The sequence below is a fragment of the Choloepus didactylus genome, chromosome 5 (genome assembly GCF_015220235.1).
Source record: "Choloepus didactylus isolate mChoDid1 chromosome 5, mChoDid1.pri, whole genome shotgun sequence".
NCBI lineage: Eukaryota > Metazoa > Chordata > Mammalia > Pilosa > Megalonychidae > Choloepus > Choloepus didactylus.
The window spans coordinates 6,449,396-6,470,687 of record NC_051311.1 but is presented as its reverse complement, the minus strand read 5'-3'; the positions used below and the strand labels follow the sequence as shown (position 1 = coordinate 6,470,687).

The window sequence follows — 21,292 nt, the reverse complement described above, 5'->3', positions numbered from 1 at the left end:
TCACTCTTAGTGATCCACTAGGTAAATTTTTGCTTCCTGTCCCTGCAAGCTTAAGCTCTGCTGGTCTATAGGTCTTGGTTGCAAAAGGAGGTGTGCTTCCACCAGGAAACACAACAATAATCCCATTGAACTGGAAGTTAAGACTGCCACCTGGCCACTTTGGGCTTCTTGTGCCTTTGAATCAACAGGCAAGGAAGGGGATTACTGTACTGGCTGGGGTGATTGATCCTGACTGTCGAGGGGAAATAGCACTGCAACTACACAATGGAAGTAAAGAAGAGTTTTCCTGGTATACGGGAGATCCCCTGGGGCGTCTCTTAGTACTACCATGCCCCGTGATTCAAGTCAATGGAAAACTGCAACAACCCAATCCAGGCAGGACTACCAATGGCCAAGAAACTTCAGGAAGGAAGTTTTGGGTCACCCCACCAGGCAAAGAACCACGCCAAGCTGAAGTGCTTGCTGAGGGTAAAGGGAACATGGAATGGGTAGTGGAAGAAGGTAGTGATACGTAGGAACTACGACCACATGACCATTTATAGAAAAGAGGACTATGATGGCATAAATATTTCCTCCTTGTTTTGTTATGTGTTTGTATTTGTCTGTAAAGCAAATATCCTTGTTTCCTTCTCTGTCTTATCCCCTTATCATATGACATAAGCTGTATTGTTCATTTCACAGTATTTAAGTTAAAGGAAATCAATTTTAAGAGTTAAGATCACCCAAGGACTTGCACCCTATTCTGGAGAGATTTAATGCGTTTCTGGTTGTACGCTGCACAGCGGAGTATTGTTAGGTGAAATATATGTCTGTTATTGTTATCTACTTAGAGATAAAGTATGGTTTTAGGTGATGTGTGTAACTGCCAAGTTGACAAGGGGTGGACTGTGACATTTAGGTTCGTGTGTCACCTTGGCCAGGTGATGGTGCCCAGGTGTCTGGTCAAGCAAGCACTGGCCTAACCGTTACTGCAAGGACATTTGTGGCTGGTTAATAAACCAGAAGGCTGGTTTATTAAATCATCAGTCAATTGACCGCAGCTGTGACTGATTACATCAATGAAGGGCGTGTCTTCCGCAATGAGAATACAATCAGCTGGATTTAATCCAATCAGTTGAAGACTTTTAAGGGAGACAGATGGAGGACCTTCACTTCTTCGGCTGACCAGTGAAGCGTTTCCTGAGGAGTTCATCAAAGTTGCCAGTTCATTCCTGAGGAATTCATCGAACAAGTTCATTGAAGTTGCCAGTCTGCATCCTGCCCTACGGAATTTGGACTCCTGCATACCCACAGTTGCATGAGACACCTTTCTGAAATCTTATATTTATAGATATGTCTTGTTGATTCTTTTTCCCTAGAGAACCCTCATATGCCCCCCCTAGGGTGTTTTGTGACCTCTGAAATTATGGGTTGGCCCTGGACCCACCAGGGGGTCCCGCTGTCCCCCCTTCTACCCAGCGATGGCCTGAGGTCTGCAGCTGGTGCACTGGGGCCCCAGGATGACATTGCAAACGCCCGTCCTGTGTGACTCTGTCTACATGAAGTGCCCATTACGGGAGGGCCGACAGGCAGAGGGTGGGGTAGGGGCTGCGGGGGCCGGGGCACGGAGGGAAGGGGTGACTGCTCACGGCACAGCCATTCTTTGGGGGATGAAAATGTTCTCACGTTGAGTGTGGTGATGGTTGCACAACTTCGTGAACTTACTAAAAACCACCGGATTGTGCCCTTCAAGTAGGTGAGCTGTGTGATATGTGAATTATATCTCAGTACAGCTGTGAAAGAAGAGTGTTTGGAGATTGTGATTTGTTTATCTTTAATACCATGTGTTTTTTTTCCCTCCACCATCAACTCTGGTTCCTTTTTCTTGGGGTGGGGGATTATGGTAACCGTGTTTCCATTTAGAATAAGAGAATTTAAGTCATCACCTAGTTTATCATATGAAACTATCAAATGTATAGAAGAAAAGTAGCCAATGAAAAGGGCACACTTTCTTACAGTTTGTTTTCATTTATCATTAGTTTCTCCTTAAACTAATATCAAACCATGGTCCGTTGCCTAAGTCTTGCCCACAGCCCCAGCAGCTGCGGCTGGGTCACGATTAGAAGAGCAGGAAGGAGACGTGCACGCCTTTAAGGCCCCCTGGCTTTCTTTAGGGCTCATCAGATGGCAGAGGGATGGGGTGGGAGGGGCAGCGGGTGGAGGCCTCAGAGCCCCTGACCTCACCAGACGCTGCTGTTTCTGCCGTCCGTGCTGAGAGCCTCGAGCCGGAACAGGAAAGAACCAGGTTCCAGAGGCCCATGCAGGGGTGACTTGTGGGGGTTGGATGAGTGTTTCACGGCCCCTCGTCGGCAGGGCCTGTGTGAGCTGGTGTGTCACGCGTGACCTCCCAGCCCATCCTTTCCAAGGCTGCCTTTCCAAACCCCCGTCCCTCTCGGCCAGCCCCGTGTCTCCAGCCAGCCCTGCTCACACTCTCTGGTGTCCCCTGCCCGCTGTGGGAAGCAGCGGCCGCCCCCCGCCTCACCACCCCCACCCACCCTCTCCGAGGGGCCACCCCAGCTCCCAGGGCTGCCTCCTGGTCTGGTGCTTTCTGGTGAATTTGCCCTGCATCCCCTCTTCTTGTTGGCTTGAGAGGATCCTGGGGGTGAGTGGGGGCCAAGGATGGAAGGAAGACCTCGGGGGTTGAGAATTTTTGCTTGAAACTCCATTGTAAAATGTTTTGAATTCTCTTTTAAAAGTATCTGTCGTTATTAGTGAGGGCTGAAGGAGACAACATGCTCTCATAAACAGGAGCAGGGCATGGGCCTACCTCTCCAACCAGACGCTCGGCCACGCGGGTGGGAAGGAACCAAGAGCAAACCGGGAGAGCTTACTCTGCAAAGCCTTGTTTGTTTGTAACTTCACTTACCAATGTAGAGAGTAATTTTTTATTATTGATCTACACTGTTAAATATCTTCGAAATTTGCTTTCTCTAGCAGTAGCTACCATTTATTCCAGGCACTATTATAAATACTTTATATAATGTCATTTAACCCCCAAACAAACCTTTGATTCGTTTATTATTCTCAGCACAATTACCTTTTTGCAGATGTGGAAACTGAGGCACAAAGAGCTCAGGCAGTTTGTCCACAGTCACCCAGTTGTGACTTTAAGCCTCCGTGTCTGGCACCATGCCGTGCCGCCTTCTCGCTTTGTCTTTGGAATGTGAAAAGTCCAAAAGCCTCTGTTTATGGCCACATCAACCTGAAAAATACAGTAAACTGAATAAAAGGCTGAGTCAGCTAAACTTCCTGTGGAGGCGTGGTTCTGACGTTCCGAACGCTTGATGGACGTGTACCCCGTGGTTTTGGGAACGTGGCCTATCCTGGTGGCCTGTGGGCGTGGGAGGTGTCACCTGCTGAGTCACCCCTGGGTTACTTTTGCTGGAGTGTGAATTAGACCTCAATGTCCACAGAGCACTTTGTTTTGCAAGTTTATCCTTTTGAACTGATAGACTGAGAATGGATTTTAAAATCCAGATGATGGATTTTAAAAATTTCACCCTGGTATGGAACACATAACTCTTGAAGCTTTGTCTTTGTACAAGGAATGTGTTTTCCAATGAGCATAGATCTCTCCAAACCTCAGGTGGATTCCACGGGGGAATTTTATCTGGCAGTGTCCTCATGAAGACAGGTGGATAAGGGCAAAAAAAAAAAATTTCCCCAAATTGAATATTTTACCTTGGAAATGGGAATTATCCTAAAGATGACCAACCAGCTCTGTAAACAGTACTTTTTATGCCTTAGTTTGGATAAGATTTTAATCTCAGACATGGCTATTAGGTATTTGAGGTGAGAAAGAATTTTTTTAAAAAAAGGTGTCTTCAGTTAGACCTGCCATCTTTTATGCCGATCTTGTCCTAATGTGAAAATTTCACCTGAACTTCTTTTTCTTTGTATTTTGAGCTTAGTGTGGTGGAGAGTAACCCAGAATTCAGCAATCCCAGGGCCAGAGATTGCTCCTTTTACTTCTTTGCCAAGAAAACCCACACAGCTTTAGGCAGGGAAAGACGGGAGGCGACAGCCGCTTACAGTAGACTCCGAGGGAGAGCGGGGACTCCTGCGGTTCTTGGGGCACGGGAAGTCACCCCAGCGGACACGGCAAGCCACACGGGCGGGACAGGAAGGGCTCTTAGGGCCGTCGGCAGGGCCGTCGACAGTGCTCCCTGTTGTGAACTGCCAGGCCTGGGGCCCGGGCGCAGCTGCTTGGGGTTTCCCCGTCCTGGCACCTCCTTCCGCCTGCACACATCTGCCTTGAGAGAGGACGGCTCCCGTCCCTGCCAAGGCCCCCCGCCCTCAGTTAGTGGGCAGCCCTGTGTGCCTCGGGTAGATTTGTAAATAAGCGTAAATAAAGGACTGCAGCTGCTCAGCGTCGTCACTATCGTTGATGTTTTCCATATTGGGAATGTAAAGACAGTTTTGGTTTCATGCCAGCTGGCTGTTGCTCAGAATTGTAAGAAGTCTATATCCACTCTCCCGACGGTGTCTGCGAGCCTGCAGAGCTCAGGCAGGGCAGAGGCTGGTGCTGCCGTAGCTCCTGGGCCTCGGTTTCCCACCTGTAGATCGCGTGGTGTGGGATCGTCTCCAAGGCGGCCTCCAACACAAACGGTCTTTGATTACGAGACTTATTTACACGTGGAGGGGGCTCGGGCCGAGCTGTCACACTCCCAGGCTTTCATCTCCTTGGCCCCCTGTTCTAGTTTGCTAATGCTGCCAGAATGCAAAACACCAGAGACGGATTGGCTTTTATAAAAGGGGGTTTATTTGGTTACACAGTTACAGTCTTAAGGCCATAAAGTGTCCGTCAACAATTGGGTATCTTCACTGGAGAAAGGCCATTGGCATCCAGAAAACCTCTGTTAGCTGGGAAGGCACATGGCTGGCGTCTGCTTGCTTCCAGGATGCTTTTCAAAATGGCTTTCTTCAAATGTCTCTGTGTCAGCTTCTCAGGGCACACTCTTGGCTAGTACCTCCAAAGCATTAGCAAAACTCTGCTTTCAATGGCTGTCTCCAAAATGTCTCTGTAAGTTGCAGCAGCTCACTCCTTCTGTCCGAGCTGTTAGATGGAGCTCTAGGAAACTAATCAAGGCCCACACTGGGCGGGGCCACACCTCCATGGAAATCATCTAATCAAAGTCATCACCTACAGTTGGGTGGGTCACATCTCCATGGAAACAACCTAATCCAAGGGTTCCAACCTAATCAACACTAATACAACTGGCTCCACAAGATTTCCTTAAAGAGCACGGCGTTTTGGGGAACATAATATATACGTACTGGTGCACCCCCCACCCTGCTGGGGCCCCTGCACGATGCAGCCGTTCACTCTTGTGCGACAGAACGAGCTCCCCGGGCTCCGTGTCACTGGAGCAGAGCAGGGGGTGTTTAGGCCCCTCTTCCATCGCCAGCCGCCTCCTGCCGTCCGCCGCACTGCCCTTTCCTGCTAAACACGTCCTGCGTGCCCGTGGGCTCTGCCCAGTGACACGTTCCTGCAGCCCCGAGAACTGTCACTGCTCAGTGCCCCCCGGGAACTCCTCGGCCTTCCTCACCCCGGCAGAGGCACTGGGTGCACCGTCTTCTGGCTGGTCCGGCGTTGGGCAACCTGCAGGCCCCCACCGAGGCCCGTGCTCCCCGGCGGGTCCTGGAGCGGCCACACGCTTAGAATTACAGGAGACCCGAGCAGAGCTCCAGCCCAGCCGGTCACAGACCCAGGAACGGGGGCTCCGAGGCTGGAAGGCATCGCCCAGGATCGAGGGGGTCCGGGTGCTGCCCCCAGCCCCTGCTCCGCACTGCCTTCAGCGAGACAGGCCGCCCACCCTGCTCGCGTTGGTGCGAGTGGCAGAGTCCGCGGCTGGCGGGCTGCGTTCGACTCTCGCTTTTGTGAACTGCCCTTTTTGGTTGCCTCCGCGAAAGCTTCAGGCCAGGGCTGGGGCCCCCTGTTCCTTGACTCGGCCGCACCTCCGTTTCCTTACCTTCGCGTGGGAAGAGGCTTCCGGCTCTTCTGGCTCCCAGGAATGTTGTAAAAATGATATGAAATAATGAGTCGGATTCTGCCAGGCCTTAGTCTCTAGGGATCAGTCATTTTTTTCATAAAACTACATTAACTCTTCCAATTCTCTGCTTGTCTGTTGCATGAGGCGTTCAATCAGTCTGACTCCTGTTTTTACTTTCCTAGTATCCTAAAAGGTACAGTCTAACAGATGACAAAGCACCTGTTCCTGACTTTACTGATTACATGAAAACTAAGAACGTTGAACAATGTCTTCCCCACGCTGAAAGTGGGTATTGTGGTCTGGGACTACTTCGTGGTCATTGAAAAGGGAATAGAGACAGAATTGAGATGCAAGTTTAGAAGGTTTTGCTCCTAGGATTAAGACGTGGCCAGTATCCCACGGCAGGGTCCCTAATAAACGGTGGTAACGGTGTCTTTGAAACTGAAGGGAATTGCAGAGAACTGGAAAGGAGCTTGCATCTGATCTGAGGAGTTGTGATGTTGTTTGGTTGTGCGTTTCCAGCCCTTGGCTTTAATCGCCTACGCATTATCTTTAGTGAATTAATACAGCCAGCACCCTATTGTCTTGAATTGAATTTGTATTGAACCGTTATTCTTGAACTCGAGTTTCCCATTTTACCCGCACCAGCGCTGGACAGGATGTAATGGGAAAAGAATGAGCGTGGCTCAGCGTGTCACTGTAACTGTAACCCCAGCGCCCTGACTAGGCCGTGCTGCTGCTCTGGGGCTCTGAAGACCTCTCATAGGGGGACAGGGCCCCTCGAATCACTCACAGCGCACACGGGGCCAGGCAGGGAGTGAGGGCTGCCCTCGGAGCACGGCGTGAGCGGGGACGGAGGCCGGAGGGGGCGGGCAAGGCTGCCCGGAGGCTCGGTGGGAACCCGAGAAACAAACCAAAGCGTCACCAGGGAGGGACGAAGGGCTCGGGAATTGAACCCGACCCTCAAGTGAAATGGCTGGAAAGGGGATGGACCAAAGCAGACTGTTCTGGGGGTTCAGAAGGCGCGGGCAGGCACCCCTCTTCCCACACAGCCTGGTGCAGCCGGGTTTGCCCATTGGGTTCTGAGCGAGCCACACTGGCCCGGACACCTGGCTGTGCCGTGTGCTGGCCGCGAGACCTCTGGCCATTTGTTAAGCCTCTTGTCCCCTCTTCCCCCTGTGAAATGATGAAATTAACAGTAGCCGGCTCGTGGGGATGTTCTCCTCCGAGCAAAACGCGTGGCACAGTCCCTGTCAACACTCAGACCCTCGGTGGGTGCAAAATTTTCTCTCCTGAGGGGACACACTTTTATTCAGAAAATCTGAGCTGTTGTCCAACTCTGAAAAGAATAAGGCGCACACGGTGGTTTGGTCATGGTTCCGGGCATGGCTTCCGGCCACCGTGCCCGGCTGTGCCCCCCGCCACCCCCACTTGGGGACCCGCCGCCTGAGTCCCGATGGACGTAGAACGGCGGCGGCCTGCGCGCTGGTGTCCTCCAAGCGCAAATGCTTTTGAAAACTGTGGTGACAACACACTCCCTACAAACAAGAAAGCCGTCCTCTTAACACTTCTCTCTCCCCCCAAGAACTCGCTGACGAGGAGCGCGCCCCTCCCCAACGACTCGCAGGCTCGCAGCGGGGCCCGTTTCCACACCTCCTACGACAAGAGGTACATCATCAAGACCATCACGAGCGAAGACGTGGCCGAAATGCACAACATCCTCAAGAAGTACCACCAGGTAACTCTCTTCTCTGTCTCTGGCACTCCGAGAAGGTTGACATTCACGACTAATTATCAAGGCCAGAGGTTCAGTATATAGTTAGGAACTGTCAAGAACATGGGGGACATGAAAAAATCTCCTTTGCCTGGGTTTTCTAGCATTGCCATGGCCAGGTCACTGGCATGGGGCACTCAGGGATGTGTATGCTGGGAGGACACTCAGGGATGCATGTTGCACTTTTAATCCAGGACCCTTCTGTGTCCTGGTCTTGATGCGAGTGTTCCAGTTCTGAAATCCCCCAGTGCAGGGCTTGGCAGCATTCCGGCAGCATGCGCAGGGGCTGCCCCAGAGCCTGCCTGTTTATGCCCCCACGGCCGGTCCCCTGGTGCTTACCTCTTCCTTGCCCCAGAAAAGCCCACCCCGGGCATCCCACGGCTGAGGGAATTCTCGGCGTTTACCAGGTGGGCACTGGCCCCCTCCTGCCCTGGTGCCCTAGCTGTCCTGGGGGGCCGTCCCCAGTGTGGTTTGCAGGTGCAGCTGAGGCCCGCAGGCCCTGGCCGAGCTGCCGGAGAGGGGCCCAGTGGCCAGGGCCCAGCCCGACCTGCTCACCTCGTCCCCCGTGGGCTGGGAAGCCTCCGGTTTATATCCCTGTGATGGAAGTAACAGGAATGCAGGGGCTGAGGGCTGGTGCTGTGTCTGCCCCACACGGTGCACTCACTGGGTGCCGTTGCTGCCCGTGCAGGTCCCGCAGGTGTGGATGCTCAGTGTGTGTGTGCATGTATGCCACGGATGCTACAGCTACAGGTGCTGTGGGTGCTGCAGGTGCAGGTGCTACGGGTGCAGGTGCTTCAGGGGCTGTGGGTGCCTTGGGCATGGGTACTGTGGGTGTGGGTGTGGATGCTGCTGCAGGTGCAGGTGCTATGGGTTTGAATGCTGTGGGTGCTGCGGGTACAGATGCTTCGGGTGCTGCGAATGCAGGTACTGTGGGTGCAGATGCTTCAGGTACTATGCATGCTGTAGGTGCTACAGGTGCTGTGGGTGCACATGCTGTGGGTACTGTGGGTGCTACTTGTGCAGGTGCTGTGGGTCCTGTGCGTGCTGCAGGTGTGGGTGCTATGTGTGCAAGTGCTGCAGGTGCTGCAGGTTCTGTGGGTATGGGTGCTGTGGGTATGGGTGCTGTGGGTGCTGCACGTGCAGGTGCTGAGGGTGTGGATACCATGGGTGCTGCACGTGCAGGTGCTGCAGGTGCTGCGGGTGCAGGTGGCCATGGCACCATCGCTGAGACAATAGTTTATAACTAACCACACAATGTCTTCTGGACGCAGGGACGTGACCATTGCTTGCACATCACAGAAACCATCTTCAGAACTCATGTTTGAACCACACACAAAGTACACGCAAGTATATACATGCAGGCACAGTACGCAGTACACATGGGCACGCACGTTACATTGTTTCTTTTGGAGTCACACTTTGTTTTTTTACCTGAATAACCCCAAATTGCCCTCAGAAGTGACGCTCGGCCGTCCCTGGGCGTATTCCAGACCAACCGCTGCGGACCCTCCTGCATTAACGAGGGCGGTTCCAGTGTTTCAGCAGCGTGGTGCTGTCGCGTACCGGCGCCTCGACCCGTCTGCTTCTATTGCAGTGCTTGTTCGGATCTGCACACCCCACGAGGTCCCCCTAGAGCCAGAGTCGCTGCATGTGCTCCTGTGTCACACTCAGAGACTATGCACCATGTCCTGGCATGGCTCACCCGTCCACACCTTGCAGATGGGATCACTTGCATTTTGCTTGAAGCATGTAAAAGTCTTCAAGCTCCTTCCTGTCTCTAGGACCTTGGTACTGCCTCCAGTTTGTTTTCTAGAAGCACTAGTCATTCTCTAAATCCATTCAACATCTAGTAAACCCTTTGTAACATCTGTTTCTTCTGAAATACGTTCTCCAGCGCTTATGCTACGCCTAATACAAAGACAATTTAAAGCACCAGAATAGAACACAAAGGTTGTCTTCTGAGCAAATTGACTTACAGGTTGCAACTTTTAACCCTTCACCTTTTAAACCATCGGCTATTTCATTTTCCCCCTCTGGAAGTGAACTCATCCTGGGGCCTTTTTTTTACACTTTCTCTCAGTTGTCTCGGAATGTTCGAGGGAAGGCACACCTCCCTCCCGATGAGAACCTGCTGTCCTGATAGATGGCTCCGATAGCCTTCTAGCAAAAGGCAACACGCAGGTCACATGTCAACCTCTTGATGACAACAAGATCCCTTGACTTTAAGGAAATCACAGTTTGAACCTGTTTTCTCTGGGGTGGTCACTGTGACGAGTGTGCACACGTGACACGTCACCAGCACTGCATCCAGCGCCTGGGGGCAAAGTCGGTCTGTTGACAGCCTCCTGGGGGCTCAGGGGCCTGAGGTCCCACTCCTGCAAGCGAGTTCTCTTCTTAGTGTATTCTTCATCCGAAAAACTCATTTTTCCGACATGTGAATGTCCCTTGCTTCTTGGAAACATTGAGTATTTTGAATATAATTTAAAGGGTATTGATGATTGAGAATCAGCACTATCAATACAAGTTGTCTAAAGGACACGAAGTTGAAAGCCAGAGACCCTGGTGCTGGCTGGTGATGAGCTGATTGCTTCACATCATCCCCAAGCCTCGAGTTCCCCACCTGCATTTCTCTCATTCATTCTTTTTTTTCATGATTTAGTCTTGACCTTATTCCAGAAAAGATTTGAGGTGGCCTTCAGGGAAGCTTGAAGTAGAGATAGAATGGACTCTCAGAATAGCATAGAGTAGTGAGTGAAAGAACAGATGAAAAATAAATGGAATGGAAAGGAATAAGTGGAGGGTGGTTAGGAGAGAGGGTTGGGAAGAAGCACAGAGGGGAGTCCGGAGTGAGCCCAAGTTCACCAGGGTGGCTGGCCCTCTTGCTGCCTGAGGGCCGCATGCCTGACCCCGCACCCCCCAGCACCCATGTGGAAAGGGAACCTGCGTCAGCCCGGTCCACAGCCGCTGGGTGTGCAGAGGCAGGTGAACCTGAGGCTCTAGAGAAAGGTAACTAACTGCTCTTGGTCCTAAGATCGCACGGGGACATCCCCACAGCATCACACCGTCAGCAGCATCCCTGGAACAAGCCGTGGCCCCCACAACAGCTCCATGGGACTTAGGACGAACCGCCAAGCTAGGCTGCTGAAGTCACGGCGACGTAGAACTGAAATGTGGCTAATGCATTTCTGCAGAGGAAGGGTCCAGCCCCCACCGACTCCCAAGCTCTCTGCCAGCCCAGCGTCCTCTAGGCAGGACATGTGTTCCGGTTTGCTAATGCTGCCAGTTTGCAAAACACCAGAAGTGGATTGGCTTTTGTAAAGGGGATTTATTTGGTTACAAAGTTACAGTCTTAAGGCCATAAAGTAGCCAAGGTAAGGCATCAACAAAGGGTACCTTCACTGGAGGATGGCCAATGGCATCCAGAAAATGTCTGTTAGCTGGGAAGGCACGTGGCTGGCGTCCTCTTGCTCCCAGGTTGTGTTTCAAAATGGTGTTCTCCAAAGTGTTGCTCTTGGGGTGTCTTGTCCTCTCTTAGTTACAGCTCCTCTTCAAAGTGTCACTCTCAGTTGCTCTGAGTTCCTTCTATCTGAGCTCTTATATAGGGCTCTAGTGAACTGATCAAGACCCATCCTGAATGGGCGGGGCCACACCTACATGGAAACATTTAATCAAGAGGTCACACCCTACTCAAAGGTGTCACTCACAGTTGGGTGGGTCACATCTCCATGGAAATAGTCGGAAGGTTCCACCCTAATCAACACTAACACGTCTGCCCCCACAAGATTGCATTAAAGAACGTGGCTTTTCTGGGGGACATATTACATACAAACCAGCACAATATGGAATGGTCTTTAAGAGGCCCTCCTCATACATGCTTTCAAACGAGCTTTGGGTGGACGTTGCGTGGCAGTGAGCTCCCGCCGTGGGCCTGTGGCTCCTCAAGGCCTTGCCTTTCTCCCTTTCATTCAGCGATGCCCAGAGGCTTTTGAGGTGGATCTGAGGCCCTTGGTTCCTACTTCACGTAGGCCTGCACGGCTTCCAGGGTTTGTGTCGAGTCATCTGTCTACTCTCTCTCACTTCAGGCACCTGTCCACTCTTTCTTCCATTTCTTCTTGCTTTCTGTTGCTTTTACCCTCCAATGGGCCTTGCTTCTGAACTGCCCGAGTCTGGGCGAGTAATTAAGCTCCTTGGAACCCCCCATCGATAGCCGAGCCCCTTGGAGAAAGCCGCATCATGGGCGGGCTTTCCCACGGCTGCTCGGCTGCCTCTGGCCCTTCTTCTTTTCTTTCTTTGTGGCTTTGGTTTAATGAAATACATCCAGAGCCACAGCTATGTTCTGGAGGGCTGAAGTCGCCACAAGGCCAGCCTCTGGGGAAGGGGAGTGTTGCTGGATATTTGAATAAGCTCCCCCAGGAGTTAATCCTCTGAGCAGCAGCCCGCACGGCCATGGGGCGGGGGACAGGGTGGGACCCGGGAGCACCTGGGCAGGCCCCCCAGCCTCTCCACCTGCTGCTCCGTCTGTGAAGCCGGGGTGATGGAGCCGGCCTCCTGTGGCGGAGGCCGTGCTAATTCCACGAGTTAATATTTATAACATGCTCAGAGCAGTGCCTGGGGGGTGCTGAGTGCTCCAGAAGTGACTGCTGAGATAACTACCATCCTTGACCTCACTTTACTCATCTCAGCGCTTGATCATTTTGAGGGGTGATGTCTCATTCAGTCGCTAACTCTTTCCGTCCACTTTGGGGGGGTCTGCTTTCAGGTGGGGTGTGTGGCACCGATGCAAACTTAGCTGGATTTGAACCCCAGGCAATTAGCATTTTTTTCCCAGCTCCATTACCTTGCCACCTTCTTTGTTTGCTGCCCAAATCCCACCTTACTTTCCACCCTGGGCTAAGAAAGGGAGTGTCCTCTCTCAACCCAAAGAAAAATTCACATTAAGCAGAGCAAGTTTTATAAGTCTCTTTTCCTTGATTTGGTTTTCCTCTTTCTTATAGCTAGGAAAACAACTTTATGTTTTGGAGTACATATCCTTTCCTTCAAATTTCTGTTAGGCTAGGCTAAACTCAGGTTCCAAAAGGGGTGATTGTTAACTGATTCGCTGTACGATATCAGAACAGCTGTCAAAAAGGGGAAAACTGCTAAAAAGCCTGTTTGAACGTTTTATTTCCCCTAAATTGACTGTCCCCACTCCCACCCCCAGCCTGAATCCATTGGGTGTTTTGGCATCATTAGCTTTGGCTTTAATTAAAATTTAAAGTCAATGTCAGTAAAATCTTAGAAGTTTTAAGGGAGGAAACAAATTAAAATCTAGAAGTACCTGATGAAAATAGCATTAGGAATATATTTTAAGCTTTTGAAATACAGGGTTTAAATTTATTTTTTTTTATTTCAAGATGACTAAATTGATACATTTCATCAGTGTGCTAAAATCTTTTCTTATCCTTTGTATGTGGAAAATGATTAGTAACTTCTGCTGACTCTAGAATTCATGTCTAAAAATCCAAACTCCCTGTTAAATCAGCTGGTTAATACCCCAAATTCAGTAAAGGATTTTAGGGTGAACACCTGACTCGTGGAAACTTCTTAGAATGTGTCTTTTTATCCATCCACAAAGGGCAGTGCATTTGGTCTTGTCTTTCTGAGGACAAGGTAGAGGAAAACAGAGAAATTGGTTTATAAAATTGAACACCGTTAAGAGGCAAAAAATAAATCAGGGTTATAGGGCCAAAAGAAAAAGTTTTACATTTCGCCAGCGCCTCTGGAACTTTAATTGCGTGTGGATGGCCTGAGGGTCCTGTTGGCCCCAACTGTGACTCGGGAGATTTGGGGTGGCCCCGAGTGGTGCCAGGCTCCCCACTGCGAGAGACACAGGCAGTATCTGCTTCCAAGCAGCAGGGATGTCCAGAGACTCCCCTGAGGCTGTTCTTTGCTTCTTTGCTCACTGGAGGATCAGGAAATTGAAATTTGAAACATACTTCAAAATTCTAAGTCCTACAAGTACCGTAATACTATAGGATGGAGGCATGCTCCCGTCAGACCCTCTTCTGCCATCAGAAGCTGCAGATGCACTTCCTGCTTCTCTCTTAGAAACATCAGGAAGGTCCTTGCCATCTGGGGGTCCCCGTAGAGGCCCCCTTTGCAGGCTAGAGGCATCCCTGGGTGCTCGTGGGGACATTTGCAACCCACTGTTCTCAACTCTCAGCCCCTTGTCCCGGGGTCCCCGGACCTCACCTGCTGGCTTTTCCTGCAGCCGTTTCCTCCAGGTCCCCGAAACCGCATCGTCCTGTCCCTTTAGACACTGCCTCTCTCCTCTGTCCCTCCTGGAACTCAGCAGCCACACATCCGACCTTTCCCTTCTGACCCCACAGCGCTCACTTTTCTTTCACATTTCCCATCTCCCATCTCTGCTCAACTCCGGCTACATTCTTCAGGCTTATCTCCTGGCTCTAATTCTCTCTTCAGCTGCTTTAGTCTGTGGCTGGTTCACCTGTCTCATCTTTTTTTTTTTTTTTATTTCAATAATTATACTTTTCATTCTAGGAGTCCCATTTTTTGAGAGCTGCCGGTGCATTCCTGTTGGCTTCTTGTCGTGTGCTCACCTTTAATTGCATCCTGTAATTCTTTAAACATTTGACGTGCAGCGGCGACAGTCCTAGCCTCAGCGGCTCCGACTCCGGGGCCTCTTCTGTCCCCTGCTGTCATTCGGGGTGGCTGCAGACTGGGCAAGGGGCGGGGTCCAGATGTTTGTTAGGGATCAAAGCCTCGGTGGGGAAGGGGAGGGAATTGGGTTGGGCAGAGTGAGAGATGAAGCTGGGGTGCAGGCCCCGCAAAGCCTCAGCCCCCCAGCGCAGAGCTCCGCAGGGGGCCTCCATCTGTGGGTCCTGGCGGTCAGTGACCCAGTGACCGGGCTGAGGGCGTGACCTCTGCAGGGCCTCCCCTCGGGAGACCACACTCACCCTTCCTTGTGCTTGATTATCCAGGGAGCCTAATTTAGGGATGCTTTTCTCCAGAGAAGTTTGTTTCTGCCAAAGAAGGTGGGGTGCTGCCAACCCCGGACCCTGTCGGCCCCCTTTGAGCGCTTTGGCGGGGAGTGGGAGCCCGGGCTCAGTGTCCCCAGCCTGCTGCCCTGCTCGGCATCACCACCCCCCAGCTCCATCCTCAGTGGCCTGGCTCCCAGCTCACCTGCTCGAACACTCGGCCTCGCTGCTTGGGGGCTGGCGCCCACCCCTGATGGTTGGGGTACAGGGTCTTGGGGCTCACAGCACACACACACACACACACACTCATAGACACACACACACACCACCTGGTTCTGAGACTCAGAGCTGCCATTCTGCATTTTAATTATACTCAGTGAGTCCACCCCATCTGACTTATGATGAAACATACATTTACAGAATGCTTCCACTTTTCATGACAATGTTATTTGTGGGTCTTTATTGTACTGTTACTTGCAGAATTAGGAGCTGCAGTGTTTGCATTAGGGGATGTCATGCCTTATTATCTCAGCATTGACAATAGTTGATTCTCTTCCTTGTGAGTCTGATTTCATTAAGCTTAAGAAAAACAGTAAGGTTTTGTATTTATATTGGCTTACATGAAGTCATCCTTACATTCCTTCTTTACTTCAAAACTATGTGAAACCAAAGTTAATTACGTTATCTGATACTTAGAGACCATTACCCCAAAACATCCCCAGACCAGCAATTCAAAGCAAGTTTAGATTTATTTATTCGGTCATTCTAAAGCAGAGCTGTCTAGCGGTAACTGCAGGCTTGCTTCATTCCTTTCTTTATTTCTTTCTTCCTTCCTTCTTCTTTCCTTTCCTGCTTCTTTCTTTCTTCCTGTCTTTCTTTCTCTCTTTTATGTAAATTATGTTGTTGGCCTGATTTATAAACATAGCCAGAGGTGCATAGGATTACAGATCATTTAACCTTTCAGAAACATTGAACGAAGCAAGGCTTTACATCGAAATATTAATTCGATGGTATATTAAATTGTCACTTCAAGCCTTTGGAAAAAAATGAGTGAAACATGATAATAACAGCAATTTCCAGAAGCCAGCACCCAGGTTCACACCATCCTGCGGAGATATAAATATTTATCTGCCGCGGCACACCACTTAGCACCCCGCATGCTGAGGCTGCCAGTCAACTGTGAATCTTTTAATGGGGTTTCATTTTGCACGAGAAGAGCAACAAATTTGAGATTTGTAATACTCGTTATTCTTGGTGAGTGCCTCAGAGTCAAGGAAATGGAGGTTGTGGGACTGTAACCTGTTTTTAGGAGCCTGATCCCCCCATGTCAGTTTATCGTTTCATCACAGCTCTGACGAGCCAGTAGTTAGATGGGAAAAAGTCCTGAGGGACAGTCATGGAGAGGTAAAATGTCCTTTATGAATGACATCGTGATATCCTTTGTAAGTAGATTTTTTAAAATAAGACCAAAAAAAAAATGAAAACACTGTGGGAAACACAAAGTTACAGATAAAACATCACCGGTAACTTGAAGGTTTCTCGGGGATCCCCCCTTGGAAGGGCAGGAGCTGCTCCGTGATTCTGCAAGAAGCAGCAACACGCGGTGCCCAGCCATTGAAATGCGAAAGTGCACAGTGCTGCAAACAGTATTTTTAGTGCGAAGTTGGGCGATGCAGTGGGTTCACACTGCAAGTGTGGGTGCAGACCCCACAAATCACTGCCACCGATTCGGTTCCATAGAATGTAAGAATTGTGATGCACTCTAATGCAAACAGAAATCGTGTTCCCTTATTAAGAACTGAGGAGCAAATGTGTAGCGATTGCCCACTCCGAGGAAGCAGTGTAAAGTAGAAACAGTTTGAGTTTTAGTGTTACTTTTGTATTTATAAAAACATCACCTCACTTTACTAATGAATGCACACACGCACGCGCGCGCACACACACACACACACACACCCCCGCATTGCCCGTTCTGGAAAGCAGGCGTTGCCAGTGTGTGTTCAAAATGTCATCCGTTTGTCAAACGGCGCTGCAGGAACCCCAGCCCCAGGGTCTCGGGTCCATCTTGCCCCTGCCGCAGGTGTGGGCCACCGCAGACCCCATTTCCCTGCTCTCACTTCTCCCTTGCCCGGATGGAGGGCCCCCTTTCTACCAAAAGACCCCCTCGTCTTCCCAGGTGAGCTCAGGGAGGGACAGAGACGGAAGTGGACAGACAACCCCAAAGCGCTGCACCCCTGATTGTGTGGCTTGGAAAGGTCGCCATTGATGAATATTGTAAACACACACAAACCCTGGGGAGTCAGAGGATCCCAACCATGAATTCTGTATAAAACATCCAGCGTCCGTAATGTTTTACTCTCCTTTAGTGAAAGATTTGACTTATTCAGGTAGTGATTCTTCTCCACCACCTTTCCCCCAAGTAGATTTTAATTTGTTGTAGTTATATTCCTCATAACACGATGCCTAATGTGGAGAGAGAAAAGACAGACGTCGAGCAGGGAGGTTTCCATGTGCGATCATATCTCAAGAACGGGAGCTGCCGCTATTGACAAACCGACCCCCAGTTAACACAGCAGCAGTTTTTATATGGCTGATATCCTCAAACAATCATCTCACTGAAGGCCTTTTTCTCCTTTTGGAGTGGACAGACAAGCCATCAATTTTTCTGCTTTTTCCTTGTGTAAATTTCTCCCTTCACCGTAGCCCTCATGAAAAAATCTTGGGTTTCTCTTTCATTATAAAACACATGGGATTTTTTTTTCTGCCTTCAAAATCCAGAGTTTTATATTTACAGTGCCTGGAGGTGGGGTCGAGGTATTAACTGAAAAGATGCAAAGAAGACTTAACACCTGTATGAAATAGCTTGGGTTGTTTTTTTTTTTGTTTTTTGGTTTTGTTTTGTTTTTTTTGCTGCATTCATTTATTTGTTCAACATTTACTTATTAAGTTCTTTTGCTGTGCTGGGCCCTGCTGTGTGCTGGGGATTTTGCACAGGCAGAACCCTCCCTTGGCAGAGCCGCGATCCTAAACTGGCAGGTAGTGCCTGCTGAATGCTGCGTGGGTCTGGAACCCAGAGCTTCCCAACCGGAAATATAAATTTGGGAGTCACGGTCATCAGATAGAAACTGAACCAAAGGCGGTGGAAGGTAAGAGGTCAGATCCAGGCCACAAGGAACCCCAAAACTGAGTGGTCCCCAAGAGAACGAGGAAACAGCATAGCGCACACTCAGAGTTGTGGAAGAGCTGGTCAGGATGCCGTGGGCACCGAGAACTCAGGCATACGGGGGCCGCGAAGGAGCCGCTGGACCTCGTCATGGACTTAGGAGAAGGGGTGTGTGGAGGGGGGCAGAGCTCAGAGGGGAAGGATGTGCAGGATGGCTGGGAGGTGGGGACCGAAGTGGGGTGTGGACGGCTCTCAAGAACCTGGGCAAGACCACAGATGGAGAAAGATGGGGGTTCAGAGACAGCTTTTGTTGGTTTTCACTTTTCATTAAATGGAAAATTGATAGTTTATTCCCATCACTTAGATTAAACCACTGTTAACATTCTACCATGTTTGTATCATCTTTTTTCTCTGAAGTGGTTCCAAGTAAATTGCAGAACTAACGTCTCATTCTTACCTCACTGACAAAATTGACTAATTCCCTAAAATCATCAAATATCTGGTGGCATATTCAGATGTCCCTGCTTGTCCCCAAAATGTTCAGACCCCAGCCTCGTGTTTGACTGCTGTGTCTCTGCTGTGTCTCTGCAGTAGAGAAGTGTTTTCCATTCTTGCGTGTTGTCTCCCTAGAGGGACGTTAGCAGTGGCGGGAGGGCCGGGGTCCCCGATTGAGAACACAGCTGATGTGGGGTGCAGCCGGCGGGAGGGGCTGGCCTGGAAGGGGCCCCACGAGGTTGGAATCAAGAATTGTGGTGCCCGTTGTCCACCAGATGAAACCCCGGCGCAGAGCAGTCAGGAGCTTGCCCAGCTCCCGCTCAGCCCGCACTGGGCAGACGCTGCTCCCCGTGGCTTGGGGCTCTCGGCCACCCCTCCTCCAAGGTGACGGAGGCCGTGAGAAATTCTTTTCAACCAAGAGCTGCCTACCACCTGTTTGCATCAGCAAAGCTCGAGTTCATTTATTATTTATTGAAAGGAGAGAAATGGAAAATGTTCCGTCCATCTGGTTTCAAATGAAGAACAGGTTGAGGTGAAATTCCACTCAGGAAATAGAGCAAATTAAAAATGTCACTCAACTCAGTATTGTCAGTAAAAAAGAAAGGGCAGAAGCGTTGTTATATTTTGCCTAAACTTTGGGTGGCAAAAAGCAAACTCAGAGAGTGATGCTGTGTTTCATTTTTTAATGCTTAAAAACTAAAGACTTTTGAACACTGTAAGATAGTTAAATACTACAAGAGTCGCTCATAAAGGTGTTTCCCACTAAAAAAGTTTGTAAGGGCAGCTAAATTATTTTCTTATTGTATTAAATGCCTGTTGTAATTAAGAACAATTCAAGCAGTGCGGTCGGGGTTACTGCTTCTGGGGGGAGGGGCGGCCGGTAGCTGAGCCCTCAGCTCTCGGGGCTGCTTAAAGGGTACCGGCGGCGGGGGCTCTTTCCCGGAGGCGAGGGGGAGGCGGAGGACTTGGCCGGGTCCTCGGCGAGAGGCGTGCAAGGTGTGGAGGGCGGCGATAAGGACAAGACACTCTTCATCCAGTAGGAGTATGCGCCAAAGAGGCTTTATTCAGGGGTGATTACAGGTTATATAGGCTGGTAAGAAGGGCAGGGCTGGAAAGGAGGTGAAGTAGCCTAAAATGGCAATATTGAAGGGAGAGGGGCTAGGATTGGTTCTGAGAGGACGCAGGAGCCGTTGCAGCGGGCGGGGGTTGTTCTGGCCACGGTGCATGCGCGCTGGCGGTGGCAGGAGTGGCCTTGGCACAAGGGAGTGTGTGGGCAAGATAGGGAAGTGAGGAAAGGGCGGTTGGGAGAAAGGCGGTTTCCTCCGGCAAGCCTCCCCTGCCCGTGACATTTTGGGTGAGGAAAAGGGAGCTGCCTTGACCTCGCTCCCCAGGCTCGGGGGGGCTGCAGAGGGCACTAACGCCCGTACCTACTACCCTCCCCAGGGGGTGATCAGGTCCCCTGGCCCAGGCCTGGCAAGCTGAGGTACAAGCTCAGCTACCCGCAAAGCAGTATTGGGGTGGGGAGTAAAATCACCCCCAATCCCATGTTACCCTCTGGTTGACAGTCCTCCGAGCACATCTCGGTAAATACGGACAATTTTATGTTACTGCGATTGTACACTTCAAGCTGTTTGCCAGCCTGGAAATGTCACCCGACATTATGCCCTGAAAATAAATGGGCTTTTAAAAAAAACACTTTTTGTTTTGAAATAATTTGAAATTTACAGGAAGGTTGCAAAAATAAAACAAAAACAATTCATCAAACACCAGGGTCCCCCTCACCCAAATACCCAGGTTTACCAACCACTCTAGCATTTTTCTGCATTTGTTTCATCATTCTATTGGTCTTTCTGTCCTGTCTACTCATCTGTCATATCTGTCTTCTGTCTGTCAGTCCATCTATCACCTAAACCTTGAGAGTGGGTTGTGTAGAGCACGCTCCTCCAACACTCAGCACTTCCAGATACCGTTCCTGGAAACAAGGACATTCCCTTATGCAACTTGTGCAACTGCTGTCAAGCTCGAGTTCAAGATGTTTCACGTGACCGAAAGCGTATAGCCCATAGTCCAGTTTCTTCAGTTGGCTCAATGATGTCCTCTTGGGCATTTTCTTCTCCATTCTTAGATCCAGTCCAGGATTACAGATTGCATTTAATCCTCCCTGTCTACAAGAGCTTGTTGACATCTTTTTTCCCCTCATTTTAAAGAAAGGAAAGGCAATGGGTCCCTTCTAACTCTGTGCCTTGTGGCCTTTTATGGCGTGTTCATTAAAGGCTCCTAAACTGCTGCTTCTGTGCAGCTGTCATCGGAGTGGTGCCACCCCTGGCGCGTGTCCAGTGGGCTTGGCAAAATCCAACATGGAGCCAGAGGTCTCCCACTGCCAGTGGGAGAGACAGACAAACTAGGGACAGCGCCCGCCCCCTAGCTCTGAGGCTGGGCCCTCGGCTGTGACGCCGTGGCAGGAGTCCATCTCCAGGGACACATGTCCCCGGGAAGTCATCGCCAAGGCTCCTGGGGTGGAGGTGGAGGCCGAGGCCGAGAGTCAACTTCACTCTGCAGGAATCAGGGAATGACCAGTCGCTTGTCCTCTTGCTTTAGAATATTATCTTTTATACTGAGTTTTGACTTTACAAGTTAGCTTGGAAGGTTTCAAAAAATATGTCTTTGGAGATAAAGATGAATTTTCTTATCCCTGTTTGCGGGATGAACACAGATGCAATGTCAAACCATCCGACATGGTCCTCTTCTGTAATAGCACCCTAAGGCTGGAGGTTTTCATGTTGTGCAGACACTGCCGGCAGCATTGTATTTGACGTGCACGTGAGCATCTTTCGCTTGGGTAATTGTTCTC

At 50.3% G+C, this 21,292-nt stretch overlaps 1 protein-coding gene across 2 annotated transcripts in view; it reads left to right on the top strand.

The window, feature by feature from the left end:
- Positions 1-21,292, top strand: part of PIP4K2A (phosphatidylinositol-5-phosphate 4-kinase type 2 alpha) — a 154,405-nt gene that overhangs the window by 96,761 nt on the left and 36,352 nt on the right. The window contains exon 4 of one of the 2 annotated variants that reach the window (XM_037837837.1): positions 7,618-7,770. The exons of the other annotated variant lie outside the window; for it this stretch is intronic. Within the exon in view, the coding sequence (XP_037693765.1) occupies positions 7,618-7,770 (153 nt within the window). The remainder of the gene's footprint in view (positions 1-7,617; positions 7,771-21,292) is intronic. 2 annotated transcript variants of the gene reach the window in all.